The sequence below is a fragment of the Mixophyes fleayi genome, chromosome 8 (genome assembly GCF_038048845.1).
Source record: "Mixophyes fleayi isolate aMixFle1 chromosome 8, aMixFle1.hap1, whole genome shotgun sequence".
Classification (NCBI taxonomy): Eukaryota; Metazoa; Chordata; class Amphibia; order Anura; family Limnodynastidae; genus Mixophyes; species Mixophyes fleayi.
Genome location: NC_134409.1, coordinates 112,856,491 through 112,877,895, shown reverse-complemented (window position 1 = coordinate 112,877,895; position 21,405 = coordinate 112,856,491). Strand labels below are relative to the sequence as shown.

The 21,405-nt window shown below is 38.6% G+C and overlaps 1 protein-coding gene across 4 annotated transcripts in view; it reads left to right on the top strand.

Annotated features, from left to right (window-relative positions):
- PHF2 (PHD finger protein 2) overlaps positions 1 to 21,405 on the top strand; it is a 189,679-nt gene that overhangs the window by 156,412 nt on the left and 11,862 nt on the right. For 2 of the 4 annotated variants that reach the window (XM_075183190.1, XM_075183189.1), the window contains exons 15-20: positions 3,643 to 3,821; positions 4,998 to 5,071; positions 7,099 to 7,256; positions 11,675 to 11,943; positions 16,170 to 16,265; positions 18,902 to 19,011. In XM_075183190.1, the coding sequence (XP_075039291.1) occupies positions 3,643 to 3,821; positions 4,998 to 5,071; positions 7,099 to 7,256; positions 11,675 to 11,943; positions 16,170 to 16,265; positions 18,902 to 19,011 (886 nt within the window). Of the gene's footprint in view, positions 1 to 3,642; positions 3,822 to 4,997; positions 5,072 to 7,098; positions 7,257 to 8,236; positions 8,285 to 11,674; positions 11,944 to 16,169; positions 16,266 to 18,901; positions 19,012 to 21,405 lie in introns of those variants that run through there. The other 2 variants (XM_075183193.1, XM_075183192.1) reach the window with 2 other exon arrangements.

The following is a 21,405-nucleotide window of genomic DNA, read 5'->3' as shown; positions in this document are numbered from 1 at the left end:
GATACAAGTATAGCCAATGCACAGAGCAGATCTGGTCGTCTTCAAGGACAATTAAAATATGTAATTGTGCTAGGTTGCTTTTTGGGATCTTGCTGGAAAGCACAGAACAAACTAGAAAGGCAAAGGAGGGAATTCAATTCCCCCCGAATTAGCGCGGCGTTAAAACTATTACCGTTATTATGGTAGTTTTAACCCAGCTTTTTGAGCAAAAAGCCGGCGTTGAAACTACAGCAATAACGGTACTTAAGCACACTATTACCATAATAACGGTAATTAAGAGCATTATTAACGTAATAACGGTAATAATGCGCAGGCCACGTTACTTTTACCCGTTACCCGTAACGCAGCCAATTAAATCCCCCCCCAAACTGTTATGTTAGTGGAAGTTGCAGAACGGCACCTTACCCAATAACAGTCCTAATCTTCTTATCTGATGAGAGTCACAATTTAGCAGATTAGGGAAGGAGTCTCATTGTAAGGAGGAGAGGTTCATGACAGATCAGGCTACATGATTTCAAATCTGGTATCATCATCATCTTTGATTTTTTGGCACCACAGAATCCACAGTAGTGCAAAAAATAAAGAGAAAACAATACAGATAAATAAGGGACAAGAGAAGCAATAGAATTAGTAAAAATCAATAGATTATAGAGAAAGTAACTACACAATACGACACAGTTAAAACAATGAAAATATTACAAAGAGGATGAGGAGAGTGTGCAAAACTTGTGATAGTTTAACATTAAGAGGATTAGATAGCAAACAGAGACGATAGAGGTGACGTGAAAAGGGCAGGTGGAGCGTGAGGAGGGAATGTCTTAGGATGGCGCTGGCCGCTAGAAATATTTGAGGTTGGGGGCGAGTATGATTGGGCGGGGCAGAGAGTTCCAAATGAGGGTAGCAGCGCAGGCAATGTCCTGCAGGCAGGAGTGTGAGGTGGTGATAGGTGATGAGGAGAGGCGAAGCTCAATGACACAACGTAGGAGGTGAGTATGGGAGTTTATCTTGACAAGGTCAGAGATGTAGGAGGAGGAAAGGGTGAATCTTGGCAATGTTGTGGAGGTGACAGAAATGGGCAAGGGCCTGGATATGGGGAGTTAAATCGATGGCACCCAAGCAGCATGGATAGTGAACATGGGGGGAGGGCGACACCATTACCCCTAAGGGAGATCAGAGGAGGGGTTGTGACGCTAGGTGGTGGAGAAATGATAAGCTCAGTTTTGGATATGTTGAGCTTTTGGTAACATACAGCTATCCAGGCGGAGATGGCAGAGAGGCAATCAGACACCCAGGAAAGGGGGGAGAGAGTTCAGGGGAGGAAAGGTAGTTTAGAGTGTCATTGGTATAGAGGTGATATTGGAGGTCAAATGAGTAGGTAAGTTGACCAAGAGAGGAGATGTAAAGAGAGAAAAGTAATGGGCCAAGAACAGAGCCTTGGGAAATCCCAACAGATAGAGGAACAGGAGGGGAGCAGACACCTGAAAAAGAGAAACCTGAAGGAATGATCAGACAGACAGAGAAGGGAGTTGATAGTGGAAAAGAGGCTATGGGGTTATTTTGACTGGAAGGAGATGATGGTTTTTAAGTTGGATTGTTTGGCAAGAGAGAGTGCAAAATGCATAAAATCTGCTTTGGAGCAGGACTTTCTCCAGAGGCGCTCAGCGGAACGGGAGCATCTCTGAAGGTAGTGAGTAAGTATCAAGGTATAGGTTTAGAATGATAGAGGTGAAGTGTGTTGGCAGGGGTGGCTTCATCTAGGGCTGTGGAGATGATGGAGTTGTAAAAGGAGACTGCTGCATTAGGGCAAGGCAGAGAGGAGATGGGAGAGAGGAGTGGTTCAATGGTGACAGGAGAGGTGGAGGAAGATAAAGAGAGGTGGATGGAGTGGCGAATCTGGCCGGAAAGCGGTAATGATGGAGTAGAGGAGTAGGCAAGGTGAGAGAAGGGGCAAAGGTTACGGAGAGGAGTTTGAAGGTAGAACTAATATTGGGGGTATCAATAGGATGTTGAAGTCCCCAACTATGAGGGTGGGTATGTTGGAAGATAGGAAATGTGAGAGCAAGGCAACAAAATTGTCGAGGAAGCGAGAGGTGGGGCTGGGGGTGTTGGAGGGTGTGAATGACTGTAAGTGGTGCAAGTCCAATGGTGGAAAGGGGAGAAAAGATGTATGATGTGAGTCTCAAAGAAAGATAAGTAGAATGAAGGGAAAGGAGAAACAGAGTGTTGAGTGTGTGTATAGGATAGACCACCAAAGGAGAGTAGCAACTGACAGTGCCAGAAGGTAGGATCAAGGTTTCAGTGTGATCAAGTAGGTTGAAGGAGCCAATATAGGAAAAAGTCATCAATGGGAGCAAGCTTGTTGCAGACAGATCTGACATTCCACAGTGCACAGATAGAGTGGAGGTTCTTAAGAGGAGGGATGGGGATAAGGTTGCAGCGATTGGAGGAACGTGGTCGGAAGAGAGTATGGTGACAGGGGGTGTGTAGTAGGTGGATGATGGGAATACGGCGGGGCTCAGAGATGGGGAAGGCAGTTCATGCAGCTGAAACTGAAGGTGAGATAATGGGTAAGGGCAGTCTTTGGGAGAGCAAGTTGGAGGAATCAATAGTGATATTTTGGGGAGTGAGAGGGGTAGCGGCTGGAGGCAGGGAACAGAGTATGTGACGGAGGGAAGGAAGGAATGGCAGGGCTAAGGAGTATAAGGGTGGGGAGGTTGTGGAAACTGATATGGGAAATAGTGAAAGTTTCAGGGAGGCGCAAAGAGGAAATGGGACAAAGGAATAAGTTGGAATGGTATAGGAGGAATGCTAAATATAGTACCCGATGTGGGCAAATGCTGATGGTAGGAAGAAGATAGTACTATTGGATACCAAATGTGAGGGAAAAGAGGTAATGGAGAAGGTAGGAGAAAACCAAGTCGGTGAAAGGCACATGTAGATCATGTCTGGAGTAGGGCGAAGGACAGACCACATATGGGAGTAACTGGGGTATAGTGCTGGATGGTAGTTAGGCAGGAAGCAGAAAGGTAGTAAATGGAAGGTAACGTTAGGTAGGGAGCTGAAGAGGAGTGAATGGAAAGCATAATGGTATATAGGATAACTGGAGGGTAGGTAACTGACTGACCGATATGTTGGGAGATATATTCAAAACAATAAAGTCATCAAGTTGGACAGCCCATTTAACAGTATTATCTTATTGGTTTGGGTCATTTATCGCAGGGTCATCACTTAGTGACATTTATTTTACTTTTTTTTTACATAGGACTTTGCTTATTGTGCAGTTGACATATGTGACTACAAGCCCATCGTACTATTTCTTAGTCTGCTCAGTCATTCTCCAGGTTCTGCTTCTACAGTAAGCAACACTTGTGTCTCCACTTATTTGGGAAGTTGATAGATGTGGGCGAGCACCATCACTGACCATTGCATAGACTCACATTTCTGGAGTTCTGCTGTCTTGGTGCTTTTCTTCTATCTGATAGTGGCTTTAGACAGATTATAAGAAGATTTATACATACACACACCCCAATAACTCCCATTTTAGAGATGTATTAGACCAGTTCTGAGGCACTCCATTGAGTGGAGCTTACACTTGTGCATTCTTCTGTTGTGCAGTTTGTAACATGTGGATATTTTTCACAGCACCAAGGGAATCAAACCCCAAAACAGTCCAAGCATCTTTGGCTCCCTGCAGAATTTCAAAGAAGACAAAAACAAGCCAATCAGAGATGAGTATGAATATGTCTCTGATGACGGAGAGCTTAAAATTGACGAGTTTCCAATTAGAAGAAAGAAAACCACAACAAAGAGGGAATTATCATGTAAGACGTGATCATGCTTGTATAAAGATCGTGAAAGATGCTTTGTTTTATTTATTTGGCTATTACAATGTACATATCTATTCTAACCTCCATTTCATCCATCTCAGTTCTTATCCATACAAAGAGCATGCCTCAATGCCGTCACAATATCCTAACTTTTATCAATGGTTTTTATTCCGTTATATTACGGTCTGTCCCAAGTGTGTCTTTAGTGAGTAAATTCAGGTTAAGGATGTCTTCTCTGAGGGGTCTATAACATAAACTGATTCATAAAGAATGTGTGTTTCAGCTTCTTCCAAAAGCTCAGAAAATTCATATGAGCCTTTTCATAAGTCTTTTGGAGCAATTTTTAGCCACTAGTGACAACACTGTTTGAATTCTTCAATACCGTTTTACAACTTGTGTGTGATAGCTACTTTTCATTCATTAAACGTTACGTGTAGCATTAATTATCCTGCCTCATAAAACACTGCTTGTGACACAAGTGAGAGAAAACAGCACACATTGCATAGTGACACTTGGCCTTTGGAAAATAGTGGTAATTATTGACCTCTTGTGGTCAATGTGCAGATAATTCTAGTGTTGTTCTGTGAATATGTTGCTAAATGAAAACATTCCATATGAAAGGAGGGTTGTTTTATTTTATTTAATGGTTAATATTGTTGTTGTCATTTAAATTTGTAATGTGCCAACAGTTCTTGCAGTGCTCTATGGAGTAAGCATTTATTACAGGATATTATAATAGCTAGTCCACGGAGACACAGGTGATGTCCGGCAAGAAATTCTTGTAATAATTCCCTATAGAGGTGCGCAGAACAATGAGCAGAGATTCCTTACTGTAATACATTGAGGCACAACATCACGTTGAATTGACGCTTCCCCTAAAAGTGCTTTTACTAATGCTGGTACCTTTATAGAACGTGGCGACAATCTTACTTCAACAGTCACTCAACAACCATGCTGGAAACTGGGTCACTGAGCCTGCAGCAGGGTTTAGATTTCAGTAGAAAAATAAGTATTACCCCTATGCCCACGTTTTAATTCAGGACCGTGCCAAGTAATATGATGGGTGTCTCCCGGCACCCTATTGCCACCTGACATAAACTGTATATGATGATGCAAAATGCCAATGAAATCAAAGTATATCTCAGGACTAACATACCATTATATCTGTAGTTTTATCAGATACCAAGGAACCTCCTCCACTTGTCCCACCCAAGAAGCCCAAACTGCTGGAGAAGAAGTATAAGGTATGAAACGTATTATATCAACAATGTCTCATTTTAGCCCTGATTAGTATATTTTACATTTACTTCTTCTCAGTATCTCGTTTAATTGTTAAATTGTTTTTGTTTAATGTAAAAGTTGCTGAACAATGTGTCTGGAGGGTGTGTTATGTTTTGACAGTTTATATGAAAAAAAAATCTATATAGTGCTCTTAAAGGCCAGGGTACTTGATCATCCCCTTAATTGTATTTATGTAATAGGCAGCATATGAGGAAGATGATTGTACAAATTAATAATAATAATTTTATTTATATAGTGCTTTTCTCCCAATTGGAGTAACAAAGCACTATACAGTTACATATTAAAAACACATAATACAAATAAACATATAAAGGATTAAAGAAGGGAGGGCTAAGTGTTTGGGCTTTTTAGAAAATTAAGGGGCATTAATGAAATTCTTCAGTGAAAATTAAGTCTTTAGTCTGTTTTTGAAGATTTCTAGAGTGGACTATATGAGGCAGTGAGGTTTAGAGAGTAGGAGCCGCAAAGCTAAAAACTCAAGCCACAAATGGATTATGGGTGATTATAGGAATTGTTAGTAGTCCTTCATCTGTGGATCAAAGAGAGTTAGTGGGAGTGTAGGGAATAAGAAGTTGCTTCAAGTATCCAGGACCCTGGTTATGTAGGGTTTTGTATGTCAATAAACCAATCTTGAAACAGATTCTCCAACTAACAGGGCTCCATGAAGGGAATGAAGAACAGGTATTATGTGACCGGAACGGGGCTGGTGGTTTAGGGCCCTGGTTGCTGCAGTTTGTAGCAGCTGCAAGTGGTGCAGTTATTCTTGGGAGACCCATATAGAGTTCTTTGCAGTAGTCCACATGTGAGGACAAAAAAGCATATATGAGTGTTGGAAGATTCTGGCTATGTTCTTCAGATGAGGATTTGATAATGGCTCAAGCCACAATCAAGTACAACACCAAGGTTCCACACCGCATCAGAGCTTTGCAACTCCGAACCCCCATGCTTAAGCCCAGCTGCAGTCTTGTTATTTGTTATATTAGCTCACTGGTCATGGTATCATGTCAGTGTATTCCTAATGAGGAAATGACAATATTTCTGTTACTTACAGATCAATTAATTATGGTAGCTGACAGATAGTAAGCGGGCTTGCATGCCTAAAATCATTGCTTATGTTTTTGATATCTGCAGATTTTGCCTGTAATTTTTTTCAAAATTGGCAGACAATTGGGATTTGTGTACACTTCAAATTGCACCTATTAGACTATCAAAATGTGATTGATTAAGAATTGATCAGTCAGTGCAGAACATCCCATTTACTGATGGCCTGCATATGTTCATTGGCTGACAGGTTAAATGATCAATGAGTTCTATGTGCGCTTCTTGTGTTACATAGTCTTAGATTGTGCTCTATTAAGCTGGGTACACACTACAGAAATTTCGACCAACTTTTTATGCCGAGCGATTTTACATGCGATTGATGGTCCAATCGCTCGGTCCATGGACTGCATACACACTAGCCTTGTTTAGGACGATAAAGGGAAGAGCGGATGTCCTTTTAGCGACTTTTTACAGCCATGTTGTCGTGAGCAATAACTGTAATTTCGTACTCACTGTTGTGGATGGGTTGGAAGTTTATACACACTACACAGCGGAAATGAGATTGGAACGAAAATATTAAACGGTACGACCAACCAAATGAGGCGACAATCGTCAATTTGGGCAGACTTTTGACACTGACCCGACTTTTGTACGAGCGGTCATATGTCGGCTGTTTGAGCCGAATATTGGATGAAAACTGTGTAGTGTGTACCTAGCTTTACATGGGACGTCTTGGTACAAGAAACAAACTAGAGTGAACTTAGATTTAAGTTCCGAGTATGCAAGACAGGATAGAGTGCTCTATGATACAATCGATTTCTTAATAGACAAGACAGGTTAGAGTTCTCGGAATTATAAATACTCTAGACATGTTAGTGTATACCCTGAAATACTGCTGTTAATTTCTGAAAATTGTTTCTACATTTAGAGTGATGACTCCTCAGATGAGGGATCTCTTCACATTGACACGGAAGCAAAACCAGCCCGGAATTCCAAAGCGAAAAAAGACAGCACGAGTTCGGGGGGGATTCTGGATCTCTTACAAGCAAGTAAAGAAGTCGGCGGTTTGGATTATAACGCAAATAGGTAAGCAGGGTAGGCAGACCCACCTGTATCACCCATAAGCTGTGTTCCATTCCCAGGAATTCCTTGTATGCACTGGAGTTTGGGGGCCTCTGACCGTTTTATGCTTGGATCTGTGAGAATACCTCCAGCTCCATACTATATCCAGACATTACGGTACAATTTATCTGACTGAAGCGCTGCAGACAGATATTGTGCCGCATGATTTTTTTTGAAGTGACAGAATTACTATTATTGCTTACTTTTAATTATAAAACTACACCCAAGGCAAATGTCCGAATTTCTGTAGAATCCATGCGTCTTTTCTTTTTTTCAAATTGTAACTCTTCTCCCAGTCATCCTCATTACTTAATAAGAGTATGGCTATTTCTAAAATAAATAAATAAATACACTAGCAGATCAAAGTCATTGGCTGAGCAGATTTCCGAGCTGTCTGAATGGACAATGGTTGATTTGAATTGCTGCTGATTTTGGGGGTCACACATGCTGCATTTTGGACCAGATTAGTCTACATTGACCAAATTTGCTGTCCAAACCACTGCAGGTCTGGGCAGATAATGGTTTTGTTTTGACAGTAACAGCGATAAATAGATAACTCACTGTCTAATAATTTAACAAGTTTAAGATAAATGGAAACAAATGGGAGACGTTTGGGGGCTACGGAAGTTCCTGTCTTGTCATTTTCCTTGCAGATTTATAGTTACAAAATATCTGCTGCCGGATGTTTTGTTTACAGTTTCATCTTTTTTTGTTTTGTTTTTTTTTTATCTTAAAAACAAGTTTTTCAAACTACCCAAAAATAGTAAGAATTGTTAAAAAGCAGATGATACTATCAATTTAAGGAATAATGTCTACAGAGCCATTTAGTTTTACACAGCCCTTCAGCTATCCTGTGTCTTACAAGAGATCCTCAGCTGAGTAATGAATGAACACCCCAGATCATGATTAGGGAATAATGTTATTAAGGCTGTTTCTTCTTTCAGCTCACAGAGACGTTGTATTACCTTGCAACAATAGCAGTCCACAGACAGGTAAATACACAAGCTCTCAGAGAGAATACACCCTGACTAATTGTTAAATCATTCATTTTTAGATTATATTTTCCCATTAAGGAGTAGAAAACACTTTGATGTGCTGTATTAAAAAGCACACATTTTTTCAAACATAAGAAATTGCCTTGTTTGTAAATTGTAATGCAGAATAAATATCAGGACTGTAGAATGCTCAGTTCTTGTGCATAAATCATTATTTGAAGCCAGACCATTCTTATATGCAGTCGTTAATTGTGCAGAGATCTTTGTATACCCAGCGGCAGTTTAATTTTGCAGGTTTGATGGTCCATTTCCCCCACAATTATTTCTGAGAGGAATTAGGAGATCATATACAGGAAAAAATTGTAGACTTTCGTGGCATATTTCACAAGTGATGTGTTGCTTTCTTTTTGTACATGAAATAGGTTAAATAAGAACGTTGTTCTACAAAAAAAAAAATAGTTGATTAGTCGTGATGACTAATATGTCAATAGATGTTTAGAACCGGATAATGTTGGATTCATCCCACCCATTTATCTGAAGTTTTAGTGTATTTGTTTGTCAAGTTTGCAATCAAGAAAATAAATGTTAATTATTTTCAAAATAAATCTTTGGAAAGCTTCCCTGGAAACGGGAGACATGGTGGAGCATAGGATCAGCTAACCAGACATCACTTTGGGTGCATGTAGTTTAAAGTTTCTTGCAGTCCCTTGACTGTGCCTAATTGCAATGTGAGGAGACTTTACGTTTGAAACTTCTCCACCCTTCTTGCAGTAATAATATGCCAACTCATGATAAATATATCATACAAAGGTGGGAATGTGGAAATCTTTATTTTACCTTTATTATTCACCTAATAAAAAAGTATTTTATAATAGATTTTGATTACAACCTTGTTCACTGAATTATCTTTAGATGTCTGGCTTGAAACTTCACAGCCAGCAAGAATTGAAGCTGGTGAGTGGGTGGGAAAGCTGGCAAGTGGGCGTGGCTGTATACAGGAAGAGGTGGGGCTTATTGTGACAGTTTCTGTCATGACCAATAATGATAAATCACTGACACAGAAGTCCCAGTTATAGATAACGATCTTATGTAATATAACGACTGAGCCTGTTATAAAATAGAACACACTTGGAAAGTGATTTAGTTTCAGATTTCATTATTGGGTGATTTAGGGTTAATTCTTATTTAAGGAACTACTAATCCCATGCAGAGAACTTACATATAATCACATCCCAGTCATGTATTAGATCTAGACAACATTCACTCTCATTCGTCAGGTGGCGTATGTGAAGCAGTTTGCATACATCCATATAGTCAAGATCTCGTTCTGTGTGAATGAACAATGCTGTTATAGAATGACGCATTTAGTTTTGAGTGTCACAATTTTTGCACAAGATAAATACACTAGCTTGGATTTGCACTCAACTAACATATTTAAACCACACTGTTAATGATAATTTTAAGAAACTGTGTTACTCAGATATACCTTTTGTGATTTAAAAATTAGCAATTTTAAGAAACACTAAAGATGTCAAATGGTAATTTTGGGGGACGTTTTACAATATTTTTTTTGTAGTGCCATGCAGGCATTTCTATATGGTTTTTTTTTTTGGTTTTTTTTTAAGGCAAAGTGGTCTATGACTGTCTATTAAATATGAGAAGAAACTCTTCCCAATGCTACAGTAGCAAGAACTGTCTTATGCTGACAATGAAGGACAATTGTGAATCGAAAATTGTCCACTGCACTGTGCAAATGTAGCTTTGTACTCGCCATATGCCTTAAATAGCACAAACACAATCTAGGTTTCTGCCAAGGCACATGGGTTTACGGAGCAAAATGTCAGTGTTTTCAGAGGGGAGGAGTCGAATGAATGTTTCCTAACACAGTATGGTGTAAGGACGCGGGTAATTTTGTGGATCACTACAGGTGCAAGATTTTCACTTGTGGAACGAAAATCTTGAATTGAGATAAAAGTGTGGTGAGGGCACGTTTCAGGGTTATGTCTTGCTGTGCGGTAGGACACATGGTCAGTTCCATTCTGCATAAGGGCTTCAAATTTTGTGCCAGCTCTGAGCTCACACTTCTCTGTTCTTATACTAAAGTTTTAATTGGACCCATTTTGCTCCTCAATGCTGTATATTGGCAGAGAAGAATAACCCTTTACTCTAATAGTTAAGCCATAAATAAGGCTAAATTCAGGAATATTTTAAATGAAATGTAATCGTTTACTTTATGAACAGGGTGAGGTAATTGGTTGGACTTTGATGTGACGCTTACAATTTTGCAGAGTGACATTTTTACACACTCTCCACATAACTAGATGCACTACTGGTTTTCTGAGACATCTCTGAGAGCGGTGGGTAGTCGTGCACCCTAATGTGTGCTGGACGGACCATTCAGGAGCACCGGCATGAGAGAAAGGTGTTTTATGGTGCATATTGGTTGCTCTTCTCACCCTTTTGAATAAAATGTCAGCGACACTAGGGTAAGATGGCCAGCCATCCAGAGGGAAGAAATGGATAAAATAATAACTACAATAATGAGTAATTTATGATCCTCAAGTAGTATGGACTTGCAATGCTTCTTTATGTGTGCACATGTGCCTACTTGTCCAGCTGGCGCATATGAAGCTGCACTCTCACGTCCCTGACCTCGGATCTGCCACTGGGAAATCAATCTGCCTCTAGCTTAGTGAGCTTGCAGACACCCCTGACAATGACACAGAGGAAAAAGTGAACCCTAACCCGCTAGCACTTTAGAGCCACCCCTTTTATTTATTTTATCTTTTCAGTTTTATTTTCAGAAAAGTACCGCTTGGTTCATCCTCATTCATGTCTTAAATTAATCATGAGAGTGAGAGGACATCAGGCTTGTGTTTATCTCGTCACCTTTGTGTGTTTTTAAGCTTTTACATTGATTGAAGTGCACTAGAAATGCACTTACCTTCAAAAATATAACAGGTACAAAAGGCAACCTATTAAAAGTATAGAAAAAAAACCTGATCTTCAGAGATACCGAAAAAAGCAAAACAACCATCTGTAAATACATCCTCTCCATCCCTTTTTCTTATTTATATAATCTTGTTCCACAAATCTAAATCTCTATTTTGCATTTTGATGGAAAAGTAGAAACATTTATGTGCTTATCTTTCCTCTTTAAGGAACGCCCATGATTCGTCAACTGCACTCATGCAGACATCTTGTACTGCAAATCCAGTGCTTCTTAATAAAACGGGTCACTGCATTGGCACTGCAAATTTGCCCTTTTGCAGTTCATAGTTGGACTATTATTATTAGAATTTTATGCTGGTAGTTTGATTCATTGTTGATTTTGAAAATATGTATTGTGCTAAATTGTAACCATAAGCTTTGTGTGTTGCCCTACAGTCAGCCACCTGCATCTCCAAGCACACAAGAAGCAATACAGGGCATGTTGTCGATGGCAAACTTGCCTTCAGACTCCTGTCTACAGACGTCGTGGAGTACAAACCAATCAAAAAATAATTCCATATCGGCCCAAAATTCCAAGAAATCAGGCAACAACAAGTGTGCAAGCAAACGGGGAAGCAAGAAAGCCACAAAGAACAACATCACTATGGATGACTTTGAGGAGGAGCAGGACAACCTTGGAGCGTGTTTTAAAGACTCTGATTATGGTAAGGACACACTACTAAATGAGACTGTGCAAATGTGCTGGAATGCAGATTTACACTTGACCTAGACATTACCCCATGCGAAAGAATTACTACTGTCCATGTTTCATAAATACAGCATAAAAACATGTTCTGAAAATTACACTTGTCATATACAGTACAAGAGAAGTGATCCTGTGCGGGTTTCCATACATAAAAGCAGGTGTCTTACAGTAGAAGGGTAGGGGTGCTGACACATTGTCTATAGAGAATAAACTAAATGTAAGAATTACACCAAGCATACAGAGGAAGAGAAGTGGAACTATGAAGTTGTCAATATATATACATGTAAGTAAAAACAGAATCTAAGAATTACACTTTGTATACAAAACAAAGAAAGGGTTGCTGTGCATTAGGTAAAAATAACAACAATATTATCTGTGACAGACACTTTCAGATAATGTTCTGGTGCTGTCCTTGGAATTTAGGGAGAATTGTCATCTATGTGTTTGTATGTGATGCAAGAAAAGGTTGGAGGTATTGCAGCATTATGTGTGTAATGTAATCACTTACTGCACTCACTGCAAAGCAATATCTAAAATTAACATATAATAATCTACAAATCCATGACTTTTATGTGATATATGATATTTTCATCAGTAACTCATGATGGATTTACGTATGAAAAAATATGTTGCCAATGGCAAATGTAGTTTAGCTTGGTAGCTATAAGGTGGTACCATATAATGCGCGTGCTTTAGTCTCTGTCAGTGTCTTTGATCTTTCCAGGCATAAAGTGCACCCTTTGACTTCATGTAGTAGAGGCAGCCAGTTTGTGGCTGAGAGCAGTCTATTAATTCGCTACAACCGATGACATAGCTGAGGTGTTTGTGACTGATAGATTGCATTCACAGAAATATTATTAAAGCCAAGAAAATGGCCGCCTCCAGTTTGTGGCACAGTGATGTCACAGTTTTCTAGTCAATATTGGTACCGCCCACAACATGGCCGCCGTCACTCTGTGTTGGTGCCAAATGCTTGTTAATGTTTCTCTGTAGTTTTCTAGACTGTGGAATGGGCAATTCTATTACGTTATTTTTGCTTGTGTGTTGATACACAAAATAAGATTTTATTCAGGTTTTTTAATGGTTGTGGATAGATAAAAAGGCTCCTTCTGCATTTGAAATTAGAATCTGTATTTGTAAATAGATTTAGAAGTTGTCTCCAGTGGGGAGCACAGCCCAGTAAGTCAATATGGGCTTCCGGTTTTAAATGCTGTGTTCCTTTGAACAACCATTGGGCACAGTCAGAGCACTAGATAACTCGGTAACTTTTCAATGAATTCAACAAATTATACATTTCCTATATTTGTACTTTTGTACTTTTATGTCCTGCAGTATGTAAGTAACATAAGCATATTTGTTACAATTTGAATGCAACATTTGCAAAGGATTTTGCTTTTGAAATGCCCACTGAGCACTGGCAAATGAAGGCAGGTGGTACCCCCTGGGCAATCCTGTTTTTACAGATGATGGTCACCAAAGAGATAAAAGTGGACCTCCTTTGTTGCTACAATTTCTCCAATCGGCAGTCCACAGTCTCTATGAATGGCACCCACGTGGCGATTTACTTGCCGTCTTCACCCGCTTTCAGGATTTTTCCACAATCAGGAGAGGAAATGGCCTTCAAAGCCAGACATTGCCAGCCTTCCTCTGCCCAACATGCCATGGCATGAGAACTGCATATTGTACAAGGAAAGTGGTACTGTGCAACAAGCCTCATACTCGGCATAAGGAAAAGCGATAATGTACAGTTGGCTACGTGCAGTTCTGTCAAAAACATGTGTCAGACAAACGCAGAGACCCTAATGGTGAATCCGTGATGCCGAACGGCTTCTCTTACACAGGAGTCCATAGAGCACAATTGGCATTGATACGTACAAATAAATAGCTATGTACTCAACATGCATTTACTGTTTTATTAGGGTATCATAATGTTGAGTATGCTGTGTTTTCAGCACAGGACACATACAAGTGAGCTGGAAGCGCACATAAAAAGGTATCACAATGAGTACAACATGCAAGCATTGCAAATAGTTTTGACACGGAGAGAGATGAGCTCTTGGAGAATATGCAACATGCTGCTAGAGCTGCTCTAAGTTATATCATTGGAGACCTATATCTGTGAGTCCTGCAGGAGAAACTGGACATGCTTAGTATTAGAGGTTCCAGCTTTGCCTGACATTGAAGCTCCAGATTTTAGGGAAGAATCCATTGGCCTAATTAAAGCATAAGGAAGGGCAAATAAGCACAATTAAACTCTTCCTTTTCTATTAATTAAATATTACTGCCATATCTGCTTGCCTGAACCAGGAGCCAGCAAAACTATTTTTCATTCTGAATTTGAAAAGTCACTAGACACAGACATCTTTTATTGTCTCAAGGTGTCTGAGTGCCCTGAACTAGGTTTATTTCGAACACATGCGTTAGTATCATGTGCTCCTGCTGCACAGCCAGATCCCATGGAGAAAAATGAGTGCATATGGGCTATAACAGTAGTCCATATCCTCTGATTGCATTTTCCACCATTCCTGGATGAACATTCCTAATCCTAGGTGTGGATCGCCAGTTCTAAGCTATAGTGGACCTGATCAGGTTAAAAGCTGAAATGGTATTGTATCACATCAGACAGTAAAATATTAAAAAATTAAACATTGAAAGTGAATTACATGAAACCATAAATTACTTTTCTAACATTGAATTAGAGAAAACATAAATAGGGCTGCTCTTTCACATTTATTTTAAAAAAAAAAAACCTTTTGTTGCACACTTAAAAGTTTTCAAATTATTGAGGAATAAGAGCTTTGGTATTTTGTTTAGCTGAAAGTAAAGTCTTTAGAAGCTGACACGAACGATTGCTAAAACTTTTTTCCCAAGTTGTAATTAGACATAGAGAAGGAATAGAGTTCATTACTATTTTTGTGGCGCATCATAGTGCACATGGCATACAATTTCACAGCCTGCACAAAGTACTTCATCTGAACGGGGCCAGCGTGTCGCAAGCCCTGGGGTGTGCCCCAAGCCCCCCACTCATTGGAGGCGGCAACCCACTTTCGCCCACCACCACCTCTCATCTTACTTTAGCAGGCGGGAGGTGGGAGCTGCATCCTCTCCTCCTGGGACTGGAAGTGCGGCGCTTAGCTATGACATCATAGCCAAGCGCCGCACTCCCAGCCCATCACTGACCTTGAGGAGCAGCAGCCAACAGCTTCACAAGTAAGAAGCAGCTGGCTGCCTTCCCTTCATGTCAGCATCCACCTTGGTTTGTGTATTGGTAGTGCCAGCCCTGCATCTGTACTTGTTCACCATGTCAATATACACAACATTGAAGTGTACACATTTTACCTTTGTTTTCGGGTTACAGTTAAGTTATCTTATCAGTTATAAATTGCATAACCCTAAGGAAATATTTTGTGTAAAAGTATTTGCAAGGTACTAACTACTGAGAAAAAAGTCTAAATACATTGGAGGCAGTACAGTTCATGAAAATACTGATAGCAAAACTAATTTTCTGCTATATTTGCCCTCAAAAACATGATTTTTATTTCATGCTCACAACCAAAATATTCCTTTATTTTGGAGTCACTGATATTGTTATTTGCATTTATCTTTTGTTTTTTTTTATTGTTTTAGTATACCATTCATTTCCATTGCATAATTCACATGTCATGTCTTTTAGGTAAACTTAACACTGACAAGGAGACACTTATAAATATGTTCCAAACGTTTAGTTTATTTTGACGCTTCTTCTGTGTCTTGTGCATTCTGATAGCTCATATATGTTTAAACGTGGGCTGATACACTGCAAGGTATTCACACGATAAACTAAGTTACAGCAACTGTTTATTTATTTAAAAAAAACAAAACATCTTTATATAAGAAACAAGTTACCTCAGCTGAAGCGTTCAAAATGGCAACTCAAGTGACGATTATTTCAATTAAACAGTTCATGAATTTGTAAATATGGTGAATTCTATTCATATTATTGTAGTTCCCCCTCAAACATGAGGTAAATCAATACATGAAAAGCGAATTTCAGGGATTACTGGGAGATAACAGTATATTACCTCAGTTGTCCTGCCCAAATCTAGATAGCCACCCTCTGTCCTTAGAACACTAGAGATGCTTGCTCACCGTTTGTGGTGGAGATTGCGCAGTACGCTCCAATAACCCTGATCTCTGTTTGTGTAGTTTATCCATCTCTCGAGTCAGATGAAGATAATCCTGTGTTCAAATCTCGTTCAAGGAAGCGAAAGTGTTCTGATGATGCTCCATATAGCCCCACAGGTGAGCATGCATCTTATACAATCCTCCGGATACTTAGGCTCCCCGTCCTCCACCGTTGTATAAAGCACAGCAGTGTTTTTTCAGTTTACCCAAAACACTCCACAATTAAACTCAATTTAAATGGATTAAAATCAGTCTTATCAATATTATTTAAATCAAAGTTAAAAAAAAAAAAAACAAGATAAGAGCAACATAAATATACTCTGCTATGCAATGTAGTTTTGTTTTTTTAACTAGTCCTAGGAAGACGTCATGTCATCAAAATCATCACATAATTCATTGGTAAAGTGCACTGTATAATACTTCTTAATTTACAATTACAGTACAACTGAAAAAATGCTGCTGAGTGGTGGGTTGATGGGAGTCAGAATGGGTGGCACTGAATGGACTCAATCACTGTGTTTAGAAACTATTCTCAAGGCTTTATGATCATAAAGAAATGGAATAGGAAACATTTTTGTTGTTGACTAGAGGCTGCTATGACGATGTGTACGGAACTGGAATGGTACTGTGCTGTATATTCTAAGAGCGGAACTGGAATAGTACTGTGCTGTATATACTAAGAGCAGAACTGGAATGGTACTGTGCTGTATATACTAAGAGCGAAACTGGAATCGTACTGTGCTGTATATATTAAGAACAAAGAAAATTCCATGATTATTCAAAAAAAATGCTGTGTGTATTATATTTCAATAAGTTGGATGTATGAACTTCTTTTCATGGTTAAGGAGCATGACCCCCATTTATCTCTGTGCAACCGAATCAAGAGAGGTAAAGCCAGGTATTGCAGGTTTTCATGCAGTTGAATGAATGGGGTCCTACTCAGCTCCTACATAACACATCACAGGTTCACATACATTATTGCATGTGCGTTTGATGTTTTTGTCATACGTTTGCACTACAATCAAGTTTTCAATTTGGCTGACAGGTCCATTTTAAAGAAATAAAGGGCAAAAGTGCATTTATAAAAAGTGACAACAGAAAAATAAAGCTGATGATGTTACCAGTATCAGCCAATCAGATGTTACCTTTCATTTTCTAAACTGGGCTTCAAAAAAATCACTGAATCTTTAGTGCCCACTAAGCAAGATTATCATTTGCTTGCATCAGTTTTAAAAGCGGCTTGGGCTTTAGTATATCCGAAAAAATAGCCGACAAGCGGCGGTTTGAACAAACCGCCCTTTAGTAAAACTTGATACACATGGACAAGTAAGATTAAATTTGGCGTTATTATAAGTACCCAATCAGAGTATTAGAATGTTAGCGGAAGCGCAGACTATTTTACTTTTTAAACATTTTATTTTCAACGGACACATGTAACAGTTACAGTTAGTGTAATGATACAATGATAAAAGAACATACAGCATAGGGTCCTTTTTTTCAAACTATAAACATGTATATATAAACATATAAGTTTGAAGTAGGCTGTACTAGAACAATGCCAATCATCACATCAGAATGTTAACAGCAGCACAGATCATTTCATGCTCAGCCAGTTGCTGTATATCCATATGTGAAGTGGGCAGAGCTAAGCCAACGTATAGCAGCTTATCCGAGCATCTAAACATTAATAATAGCACACAGTAGGGAAGGCTACAAGGTTTTCTGTGAAAGAGAGGACATATTGTTATGTCAAAGGCAGCTCCATAGGAAACAATCATCATCATCATCATTTATTTATATAGTGCCGCTGATTCCGCAGCACTGTACAGAGAACTCACTCACATCAGTCCCTGCCCCATTGGGGCTTACAGTCTAAATCCCCTAACACACACACACACACACACACTTGTTAGCAGCCAATTAACCTACCAGTATGTTTTTGGAGTGTGGTGTTCATACAACCAACTTTCTATATAATTAAAGAATGTAAAATGTTTAGCCTATGTTCTGGTCAGTAAAATGTTAATAATCCATCTGCTCTTATAAAGGTGTTACACTGGAAAACACTTTAACATAAAAATTGTGATGTAAAAAAAAAGTTGTCAGTTCCTGTTATTTGGGAACAGATGGACTGATTGGACAAGCACAGTGGGAGGACCAGAAAGGAAATCGACTATATGATTGTCAATCAAACTTTGGGTGACCTCACCTCTGATTTTGAAGGATTAACTGTGTTACAGCTCACTGTACCATTTCATTTTTGATACACTCTCTGGCTCGTGATATCTCTACATCTGATCAGTAACCATTAACTAACTTAGTGTTTCCCAGCACTGGTGCTCAAGTGTCTCCCTACTCCCTAACAATCCTGGTTTTCAGGATAACCAGGCTTGAGTACAGGTGACCTAATTAGTGCCTCATTTTGGTTCAATCACCTGTGCTCAAGCATTAATATCCTTAAAACCTTGACTGTTACAGAAGTCTGGTGACTGACTGACATTGGGAACCAATGCACTAACTGAAAAGCGTTTAAATGAGAAAATTGACACTTAACCTTAGCAATAATTCCCCGAACAGCTGTTATTTAAAGTGATGTGTAAAATGAAAGTCATTTAATATTAGTTTTTATTTTTAACAAAATAAATAATTTCTAAGTAGGATATGAATTTTCTCCTTGTGTACTAAATGACTGTTTAAGGTTCTCGCATGTAATTATATTCATGCTGGTTCCTTATTAAATGTTTATTATTTAGCAAGAGTTGGCCCCTCCATTCCGCGACAGGACAGACCTATTCGTGAAGGTACGAGAGTTGCCTCTATTGAAACTGGACTTGCAGCTGCTGCAGCCAAGTTATCCCAGCAGGTGAGACATTGAGACAGTCTCTAATACACGATCCAGGCTTTTGTGTGACTGCCATCGTTAAACATTGTTAGAAATTCCTCCTGTAGTTGCATCAAATAGCACTAGTACAGCAGTCTAGATATTCAACACATTCCACTCAGTTTATATTACCAAAATCTATATAATTCTATCAAAAGAAATCATTTCTATTATGTAAATGTATTACAATATTAGATTTCAGATCTATAGCAAACAGGTATGAAAACATATACTCACAGCAAGCTGTTATAATGAGGATACGTTGAATCCAGGATTCGGCCAAGCAGTAAGTTTTTTCACCAAGAATCTGGTGCAGCTAAGCAAATCCTGATTCTTCTGCAATTTGGCATGCACTTTTAATATTTAAACGCTTGTAATAGCTGCTTATATCATTTAGGTTCCGGCAATCAGGAATCGGATCCGGCACGTTATTCGGCAGAATCTTTTCTAAAGGATTATTCAGCCGAATCCAAAAAATTGGTGCGCCCTTAACTATTTCTATTCTTTTTTGTTTTTCGGGAGCTCGTTATTCTTTTGTAGTAGTTCAGCTACTAGTCTCCACTCCCACGATAATGTATTTTTATTGCTGGTGGCTAAGACTATTTGAATCCAAATTGCTAATAAGTATTTTGTAGTGCTTTGTTTTTTTAAAGAAAATAAAAATAAATAATGATATTAAAATGTCCAATAATTAGTATTGTAGGAAATAGTTTATTTGACATATAAATTCAAGATTCTAGCTTCTAAAAAATGATATAACGTAAGTAATGTATTACAAATAATTTATAGATAAATCCATTTTGAAATGTAGCATGCTTTAAAAATGTATAATTTACTTTAGATAAAAATAGAAACTTTTTTTACTTGTTTATTATACCTTTTTATTAATAAATATATAATTGCACTCTATTCACAGTGCAAAACTCCTTCTTTAGCACCTGGGCGCCTACATGGTCTCCCTAGCACACGTCATGTCGCACACATATTTGCTCCCTGGTGATACCTCCGCTAGCTGCAAAGTGTGGAGGGGTGGAAAGGAAAAGACATTAACTATGCAAAGGTCACATAAATCCAACTTCCGAGCACTTTAGAACCACCCTTTTCATTTCATTCATGTTTTAGTGTTCTAACCACTGCTCTATTTGGCCTCATTGAGGGATTAAGTTAATCATAAGAGCCTTTGAGACTATCTTTACTACATATGGCACTGTTGTGCTTTTAAAGCTTGGTGTTACATTGGACAGAGTGCACATGAAAGGCACAAGATGCAGCCAATTAAACGTATAGGACAAGACCTAAACTTTGCCTTGTGCCCCTCCACACTGCAAGGAATATCCCTAAAAGTTCACCCCCATCACCTCTTTATTTAATTTCAATAATTTCGGCACACAAAGTGAAATATTATTTTGGCACTACCCCCATACTGCATACTGCAGTGAAAGGCCCTCAATCTCATCCCATCGGTCACTGCTCCTCTGCAGTGCTATCAACTTGTTCCATAACCCTGTGCGCTTTGGCGGAAATCTAGGCAAATATGCGCAACTCAAGGTGCACAACACCTTCAGAGGGTTTTGCGCTATTCCCTATCCATTTGGATAAATGTGGCCCATTGTTTATTTATTATAATTATTTATATATGGTGTCAGTTTTTTTTAATCACTCAAGAAGATTGTTAACATTTGTGAGGTTTAATATTATTATGTACAAAAACAATCATTAAAAGCATTACAAATTTAAGTAAGAGTTAACTACATAAGCATACTGTATTTGTACTGGAAGGCTCCCATCCTTTCCTATATTATTATAACCCTTTACTTATTTGCCTATACATTTGTGCCTTTCATTTATTTTCTCTCATCATTGCTTTATATAATTTGCTTTCTTTGCTATTATTTTCTTAAAGTAGTTTAAGCAATTAATTGCATATTTAATGACACATTATTCATCTCATGTTTATCAGAGTGCAAATAATAAAATAATACCCTAATTCTTAATATTGGAACTGACTTTAGATATACTATAGTCATGTTTAAATTAGACCTCTATTAGATTAGATATAATTATATGTCACAACGTGAATGAACTTTTAAACACATTATTTATACATACCGTCACACTCTTTGTCAGTGTTATCTTTTAGATAAAACAGTAATCAGGCTCTTCATCTAATAAGCAGGAAGAACCTTTCAATGTAGTTTTCCTTAAAAATTAATTAGTGCTTTAGCTCCCCCTACTCTTGGACATTAGGACCACAGATAAGTTTGCATTTTTTTCAGTGGTCTTAATTACCTTGAATTTGATCACACAGAGATTGCATAAACTCTGTCCAATATTTGTAAGATCTCTGTTTTATGAATTGTGCATTAAACAGCCGTG